The 9,077-nt window shown below is 45.5% G+C and overlaps 1 protein-coding gene across 3 annotated transcripts in view; it reads left to right on the top strand.

The window, feature by feature from the left end:
• Window positions 1–629: 629 nt before the first annotated feature.
• Window positions 630–9,077, top strand: part of LOC111269142 (protein turtle) — a 90,013-nt gene continuing 81,565 nt past the window's right edge. For 2 of the 3 annotated variants that reach the window (XR_002685604.2, XM_022848535.2), the window contains exon 1: window positions 631–1,691. Coding sequence is in view for 2 of the 3 variants with exons in the window: in XM_022848535.2 (XP_022704270.1) it covers window positions 1,580–1,691 (112 nt within the window). In the remaining variant the exon portion in view is untranslated. Of the gene's footprint in view, window positions 1,692–9,077 lie in introns of all 3 variants that reach the window. The other variant, XM_086971987.1, reaches the window with a different exon arrangement.

Raw genomic sequence — 9,077 nt, 5'->3', positions numbered from 1 at the left:
GATGCGGACTGATGCAGACGCTGCGAACTGTTGGCATTACTTCCCCCGCGGAGGGTTTCGCACCCGAGGAGAGGGTAGCCATTTCGAGGCAAAGGGTTGAACGGCTGCCCTCTCCCAACTCCATGCCGGCCAAACTCTCCCCCAAGAGTGCAGAGGTCCCGTCCTAACAGCAGAGAGGCCCTAGCGAACCGGGAGTTCGCGTACATCTGTCTCTCCAGATTTGTAGACGTCTGTGTTTACCGCTACTGCCTTTGCTGCTACAGTTGCTACTACTACAGCGCACACAGTAGTCGCTGTTATTGTAGGCAGCATCATCATCGTTACCATTAAGCTCTAGCTCGTACGTCACAGTCAAACATTAGCGTTATTATCGTGATGATTGTCTTACTTTTATGTTGATGTCAATGATCTAGCGATAACCCTACTTGGGAGTACTAGGGTAGTGATGCAGCGGTTATCTTTTCCTTTCGTCCGGTCGCTGAGTTGATCCGAGACGCGCATGTCAATAGCCTACCGAAGGTGTGGTAGACGGACACATCTAATAGTAATACGGAAGTGTTAGTGCCAATACATAGCGGATACCCTTTATCTACCTAGCGTCGATTGTTATGTCGCACACCTGCGTACGTGCATGTAGGCATATAGAAAACATTTACCTATACACGTTTATGCATATTACGGCGTGCCAACCACCCATAAGTCATGGATGGAAGGTGTTTTACTATGTTTATAGAAGTTGTTGTTAGTTCATTTCGGTGATTGGCGGTCTACTGCCGTCTACCCAGAGAGGTAGCCTAAGCACCCCCCACTGCTATCGTAATCCCTTTTTTCCTGATCTTTCGATGACGTTGGACAGCGACGTGCCTTCGTCGTTTGTGTGAACGTTGCATCGATAATATACTTCAGTGTGTCGTGAGTTTCGTGTTATGATCAATCGGTGCTGTGAAGTTCGGTTCAATCAGTGTCGAAATATAAAACGTTGCGTTTTGTGCCCTTCCAGCCAACTGGTCCTGTGTCGGCCGTCATCCCGCACTTTAGGCGGGAGCAAGACCTCTGCCGCAATAAAGTACACTGTCCAGAGTACTTAACACTACCGAATTATTATTGTTGTTCTCTTCTGTGGTCTAGACGAAAAATAATGAGCCAAATGTATCGTACGATTTCTAACAATGATGGGTGCCTCACTGGTTCGTGCTGTTGTGCTAACATCCAGCGCTGCCCCCTCTCAGGATTATCTCAGCACCGCGTTCAAGACAAGGAAAATGGCGCCGTCACCCTGAAGTGCGCTGCTGCTGCCACCGCCGCAGCAGTCCACGTCACTGTTGTCCGTGCCGTTAATGGTGCAGTTGTCGCAATCGGCTGGTAAACGTTGCGCGATCTCGTGTATTGTCGACAGTGTGAAGCTTACGACCGCCGAGCACACGACGTGCAAGGTCCAGCGACAGCAGCGGGAGCGACAACAGCGGCACCACTAACAACAACAACAACAGCTACTAAGAAGAAATCAGGCTCTTATTCGTTGTGCCTAGTTACCGCTGAGAACCTCGTGCTGCATCAACACGACCACGAACAACCGAAAATGAAGCAGTTCATGAGTTGCCATGTGGCGGCCGCCAAAGTTATAGCGGTCAGTCTCATTCTGCTGCCGATAATCGGTGCCGTCCACGCGTTCGACGATGATGAGCTCACCGGTGAGTCAATCAATTGTTTCTTCACTGAGCGGATTACGTGCAATGTGAGGCTCGAAGTTTTCCGAGGCTTTCTTTTGAAATTTTTTAATAGAATAGGATTTGGATAGAGAGTAGTGACAAGCCGCGAACATCCGCTACAATCACCCGAACACGCATTTTACCGTTATGCTTCCTAGTTACACATTCGAACATAAATGAATAAAAAACGTGGCTTTCAGGCGTAACTAAAAACGCTAGTAAAATTGCATTAAACCTGGAACTTGTACTAGGTCATATCTGCAATTTTAGAGGGCACTGTCCTTTGATGCCCTAATAATAATTTTGATTAAGATTAGCTCTTCTTTACATTAAATTAGAAACGGTAGCATTGATGTCAAATCTGGCCCCTCTATGTTTCGGTCTGCTTCGGGAACCGGATATCGGTTTGTGATTGTACATTTCCGGTTGACTTTAGAGCAAAAAAGTCCTGTTGATAATTGAGCGTCTACGTGAAAAGTGCTCTAGTATTAATTATTTGATCAACCCCATTAATTAATTATTGAATAGAGAAACACGGATGGAGCTACTCAATATATGCGCCGCAAACAGATGCCATTAGAGGTGACAACGACTTTGGAAGATACAACTTCTGGAAATGAATTTTCAGTAGCTCATATTGTCAACAAAATCCTGTAACAGTTTTAACGGGATATATGTTAATAGAACATCCGCCAATGTTTCCCACTCTGCCTTCTACTTCGCCGAGGTGCACGGCACATCAACAGCACTAGCGATCGTTGTAAATTGTTGGGGGCCAATTTCCAAACTGGCTATATAAAACCCAAGTCAGTCGCAATATTTTCGGTCAGATTTATGGTTGCACAATAAGATATGAGGGGGACGAGAGAGAAAGACGGCAGCGAAGCCAATAGATAGGCAGAGATGTGGAAAGATTGTTGGGAATCGGAAAGCTAAGACTGTGGCAATGGGGATGGAAGCAAAAAAGACATACCAAGAAGGATACAACGACGGTGGTGAGTGATTATCTGTGACGACCACATCCTAAAGATGCGACGATGTGCCTCTGGGTCAACGGCAACATACGAGCAGTAGAGAAAATGAGCAAGAGACTGCCGGCTAGAGGTCAACAAATAGTGGCATTTGAGGAATATATGCGGCGTGTGAATAAGTGAAGCATTCATGAACAGTGTCGTGTGTCTCGTAACAGCTAAACCGACCAAAGCGAATATCTTGTATGGCATCAGTGACAAATGGATAAGCCCCTATCGTTTTTCCCTGCTCCTCTTCCTCAAGCTGCTACTATAGCGTACCACTGCCACAGTTCCGGACCGCCCGTAATGGGGGGCTTCGATCCACATCTGGGTCAACCGCCGCTAAGATGGCTATCTATTGCTTCTTCACCTACGTGCCTATGTCCATTTGTGGCCGTATGTGTATTCCTTCAGTGTGGCTAACTGCTATAACACTCAGCATTACAAACCCATCACACGAATACCGCATGCACTGTCATACAATTTCACACTGTTCAACGGACCGTCGATTTCTAAGCTAATTGAAGTCTGTTATGGGACAGGTGTATATAGAGATACAGAAATTCACTCGCACGTTCGGAGACAAACACGCGCACGACAATAGACGCAAACATTTCAAATGCCCTATACATTCGGACTTGCAAACAAGCATACACGGGACATGTAAATGGGAGCAACTGCTACTTCTCGTGAACGGATTTCTGCAGGTACCACAGACCGCCGTCCGTAGTTTGATACTGTCGTTCTACTAACACAGCATATACGCATTGGGGATTAGCATTTACATCTAACTGGACAGATTTTCAGAGGCCGCTTTGAGCGTTTAGCAGTAAAGATTCGAGAGCTGGGCCTTGGGACATGACCGGAGTAATGAAGAATTGCGTTTTCCTCCTGTCGCTCCCTGTTCGCCTCTCTTCCATACCGTTTTCTTCATCCTGTGCCATGTGCTGGCGGCCCAGTTTGTTTCGGCCCGCCCAAATCGAGAAAACCGACTGGATCCGCCGAACGCTGTATGTCGACGATAGCGGCTGCAGAGAAGTTGCAGCGAATCGAAACTGGGAAGGGCAGTCGGCCCCCGTTAGGGGTGCGGGCACATTGGATAACAGCCAAGGCAAGTGGGCTGTATGTATTCATTAGCTGAGGACTTAGGTTATGACCACTACGGAAAGTGTAGTCGACCGCCTAGTTGTTGTAAGAATTGCGGAATTGCCTTTCGTATACGGCTGGCTAAAGCAACGCTTAATCTGGCGACAGCCAGTTACTGAAGATTTCTCGCAATACAAATACTAGAGCCGATCGAACTATAGGACGTGGCGAAGTTATCGCAGAATGCAAAAAGGATAATCGACTAACGCATCAAGGACTATGGCTGAAAAAACTTGAAAGCTCAAGCAAAGTTTGCTTCAAGTAGCTGGTAGCAATTTGGAATATGGCAGTAATAGCGACAACCGTAGGAATAGTTAGGAGCCTGTCAACGCGATTCGCCAATGAAGCGTCCCTACATCGAAGACCGAAGAAATTATTTTGAATTATGCTTGCATTGCACATTACTTCAGCTCTAACCCCCCACTATTGCCACTACTAAGGAAGCCGGATACAGGAAATGGATTGCAATCGATGGCAGGGGGAAATCTTGAGCCAAAGTCAAATAGTACCAAATGGCTTCCGGTAGATGACTCACGGCGGTTTGGCCGGTAGAAAGGACAAAATATAGGGTATAACTTGGTATATTGCTGAACCAGAGTAGCGTTGCTTCGCAAAAACCATATTGAGTCTCATACAGCTCGACCGGAATGAGTATCTAGGTTTTCATTCAGTGTCTGTATTTTACTGGATTAGGTTGTGGAGCATTTTGATTTCCTCGATGGTGGGCTGCCTAACCACCCGCAGGGTAGATTAAATATTCCAAACTTCACATCCAGCTTCATAAGAACATACGCATTTGATTAATATAAACGCTGTGTCGTGTAAGTGATGTGCGAACAAAGTAAAATGATTATACTCTCGCTAGCATATATTGTACATTGGAATAAGGGAGCGTAAGCGTGGCTGACGCTTCGGATCGCAATGTGAATTATTTCGTTCTATACAACGGAGAACAGGAATCGTTACTATACACAGCTTTAGTTGGCTCAATATTAAATTTACATAAGGGAAGTTATATAGGACGATGCACGTGTCCTAGCAAGACAGGAGAGCAGTGTTCCTAGGCTAGACGTTGTGCGACCACAAAAGGACCGACATTATGCCACTGTCTTCTTGTCAGTGGGCAATTCGATTAAACGAGACAAACATGTCTCGTCTGCAGTTCTTCCTTGGTTAGGAAATTAGCACGAACAGAATTCGCAAACACTTATGTTTCCACTTGTTAGTAAATCGATATGCTAACTGAAAGTGACATTGGTTAGCAAGAAGACCGGCAAACGTGAAGACTGGTCAGTCCACATAGCTCAGGCATATTTAGTCATCACACTTGCTTAACTCAACTGCTCACTATATTTCTTGATTAAGTTGAAGAACTACCTCACACATTTGGACGTATTTAAATAGAGTTCCTGACTAGTCCGACCAAGAATGGGGCATTGAGCTTTTTCATGGAAGATGGACCTGGGGTATGAAAATTCGTTACAACTCATATTTGCTGCGAGATGACCCATACTCATTAGCCTAAATGCCATCTTCGTATAAACATTCTTTTCGTATAGATAATTCAACCGATAGATTTAGCCCTGATCAGGTCACTTGTGAAGATTGACCTGCGGACTTATACGCTATTATGCGCTCATCATCAAATTTATATCATATATCCTCCATATCGAAATACGCTTTAAAACTATTTGATTGTAAGTAGGGCCATTTGATTTCCTGGGCCTCACCAACGAACCTCCTAGATGGGTTGTGATGTATTTGTTAGTTCTGACAAAGAGGGCTTTTTCGGGCTGCGATATGATGTGCGACAGCGCCTAATTTTTTAACTATTATAGAATGGGGTATTAGCAAAAATTGGAATTGCTTGCTTGGTTAAAAATGTTAATAGCTTTTAATTCGAAATTTTTGTTTGACTATATGTTTAGTGAAAATATAGTATAAAATAATTTTATTCCATTCTGTTATCATTTCTTCGGCGTCCAGAATTCATTGTTATATTATATAGGTTAAATAAACCTTGTAGTTTATACTTGTGACACGTGTCATTCCAATTATTTTTTAGAGCACTTATTAGTAAGGCGTTAGTCTACAAAATGGCGTCAATGTTTGTTGAAAACACTATGTTACACGAGCACTGCGTTCACGTTTGACTGTTGAAGTCGATGCTTATTTTTTATGCTAGATACACACGTGTTGTGAAGCGCACACGCTCATTCAATATCAATAGTTTTAGGATTCAAAAGGTCTCGACGTCTTAGGCTTCGACGCACTGCGTCCCCGGTTATTTCTCGTCGTGTTTTTTTTTTTATTTTTACTTTTTAAAATCCTATCACAATGTGGCACAGGAAGCAAATATTGCTTCGTGTCACCGAAAAAGATACAGGAAAATAGTGCATGATTTTCGTGCATCATTCATTCAGCGTCATAGCAGGTAATGACGGTCTTTTTTCGCGCTGTGGAGAACAGCGGCAGAAATGTTTTCAGCATCGGGTGCAGCTGCAAAGCTACTGCATCACGTTCCGTAGCTCTAGATCACGCGCCAGCTCCTATTGCTCTTCTTTTCCGCTTTGCCATTCGCGTTTAGCTTTTCGCGGTACTTAAAGCTCGGTCATGAGATAACCTGCAGCGTTCTCAAAAGCGGTAGTTTCGTACTGCCGACGAACAACCATCATATTCACTCGCCACGGTCTTCCCAACAAGAGATCTCCCAGAAAGAAGAATGCAGCTAAATGTAAGAAGCAGAAAGGAACGTAAGAACAATGGCCATTGGACGATTCGACAACCCGCGAGCCCGCCTTGAAGGAACGAGTTTCTGTCGCGTCCTCAACGTTTTTAGCATTTGGCGCTGTTGATAGTGACGATCTTTGCAGTGAAAGTGCTGACAATGCCAGTAGTGGCGGCAATCGTAAGCGCTGTAGTAGCAAGACCGATTCGCGTCTTCATCGGGGACAGCGATGGCTGTAACAACACTGACGAAGCCGTTTTCCCTTCTTATACCGAAATTATCGTTATCCGAATAGCATTTTTCATTTAAGAAGATCTCTTTCCCTGTCCCCTATATCAACTTCGTACCGCAGTCGTTGTCTGAAGGCCGCCCACTAAGCACCCCGTTACTATCTTTTGCTTATTGCGAAGATTTCTGATTTCTGTTGTTTCCCCTTTTACCTCTGAACTGCTTTGCCTCTTTTGCTATTTTCATTCTCTCGCTCATCCTTTAGTTGTTGATCCCGTTATTACTTTCCATACACACAGACAGACATTCGCATTGTGGTGTTGAACCTACAAGAACTGAACGGGTCGCAGAGCCATATAGGATAAGATCAACGACGAAAAGCAAAAACGTAGTAATAGCGAAAGCGTGAGTTGGCAAAGGCCACGTAACAGGCTTCCCGTGCACCCGTTCACTTCGTGGGCGTTCTTATTACTTTTCGTCGATCTTATCCGCGTTGCAACCCATTCCTTGCTCTTGCGTTAATTTAGCGACCGTGCGTCTTTCTTTATTTGGACAACGGCTTCGGTATACAGCCGAAGCGAAGGCAACGATCGTCGTTACTGCCGCTGTCGGTCGATCTCAGTCATCGTTCTTTTTTCGTCGTTTGCTCTCTGTTCACCCACTTTCTTGTGCCTTCTTCCCGAGCGCCTTCTCCGTTAGCCGCTGCATCCCATCTTCATCACTTTTTCTCTGCCTCTACCACGCCCCTCACCACCAACTGGCCTCCCTTAATACCTATGTGTTTTCGATCTTCTTTGGTCGACTTCTTTTTCGCTTTTTCCATACAATCGTCGGATCTTGCCGTCTTTCCACCTTCTCCAACTTTCTCCAGCGTACACTCTTCTCGTGTTCATACTGAAATCTTGTCCCATGTAATCCATGTCCTTATCTCGTTTGTTCCCCACCACTCCCCGTTCACCGGCCGTCACGAAGCCCTTGACTCAGCCCCAGTTGCCAATCCCAGACTTCGCCCATGGTCCCCAAACATCTACCCAAATATCCATTTTCCACTTATTCGACTTCCTGGCCGCCTCTCTGTCTCCCTCCCGGGTCTCTTTCTCGGTGCTGTCTTCCTAACCCATGTTTCATTTTTATCCCACATCTTTTATCTCCTCCGTTTTGTATCCACTCTGGTCTTACCCAGTCGCGCATATTTCGCTGTCTAATCGCGAATCTTTCTAATATTTGGCACGTCTACATGCACATGACACACTGACTCGGACAGGTGCACTTTCAGCTTTCGACGATCGTTTTCTACCCTTGGACTGTCCGAACACCATTATCCCGTTGTTTCTCATCTCATCGCAGCCCGTGCGGTTTATCGACAAAAGTTTAGTCGAGATGCAGAATATGTCTATCTTTTCAATCTTGCCCCATCGCCGCCGGGCAAACGTAGCCGCTGGTTTCTTTTAGCTGCATTAGCACTACATTCACCAGGGAATACCTGAAGTCATTCGTTGCGTCTGGACTCCAAGCGTTCTATAACTACAACATACGCATATGCCCTGCTACGGGTAAGCTTCTGAGTGTCCGTATGCACTTGCGTGACATTGTACACATTATAGCAGCCAATTTATATTAATGATTTAATATTATTGATGTCTCGGTAAGGGCATTTGCGGCACACGGAAGATTCACGATCAGATTCAGGACTTGTAGTAAAGAAAGCACATTGTACTGTTTCGCCTATCGATAGGTAAGCAGTCTTTCGTTAGCGACATTTTATCATAGCACTAACCAACACAATTTACTTGTCCAGAGATCAACAGCTGCTTTCGTCATCGCTACTTGCACACCATCGCGAAACCTTCTTCAGCAATACGATTGTTTTGCTTGAGTCACTTCTCTGGTACTTTGCCACTTACGTCCAGATCATCACGTTCCTTCAACTCCTTGCAAACGCTCGTAGTGGCATTTCGGTCGACCTCGTTCTCTTAAGGTTAAGCAGGAGGAACCTGGAATCGTAGTGCTGGCGAATCTAAGGTAACGACAAGATTTGCGGCTGCCACATATACAGTATAGAAAAAGTCAGGTCGCAAAAACTGTTCTGCTATTGCCGCTGTCACGACATGGCGACATCCCATAGGGCTCCACACGGCGCTCTGAGGTGAAACACTGCTGCAAACACATGGAGGGGGGGGGGGGGGGGCAGTGGCAAGATTGCCGATAAGTATTGTAAAAGCTGGACCACGCCAACCTAGCCAGACCCGGCGC

This window comes from Varroa jacobsoni, unplaced genomic scaffold (genome assembly GCF_002532875.2).
Source record: "Varroa jacobsoni isolate VJ856 unplaced genomic scaffold, vjacob_1.0 scaffold_1357, whole genome shotgun sequence".
Classification (NCBI taxonomy): Eukaryota; Metazoa; Arthropoda; class Arachnida; order Mesostigmata; family Varroidae; genus Varroa; species Varroa jacobsoni.
The sequence above is the reverse complement of the archived record's forward strand: the minus strand, read 5'-3'. Positions and strand labels throughout refer to the sequence as shown.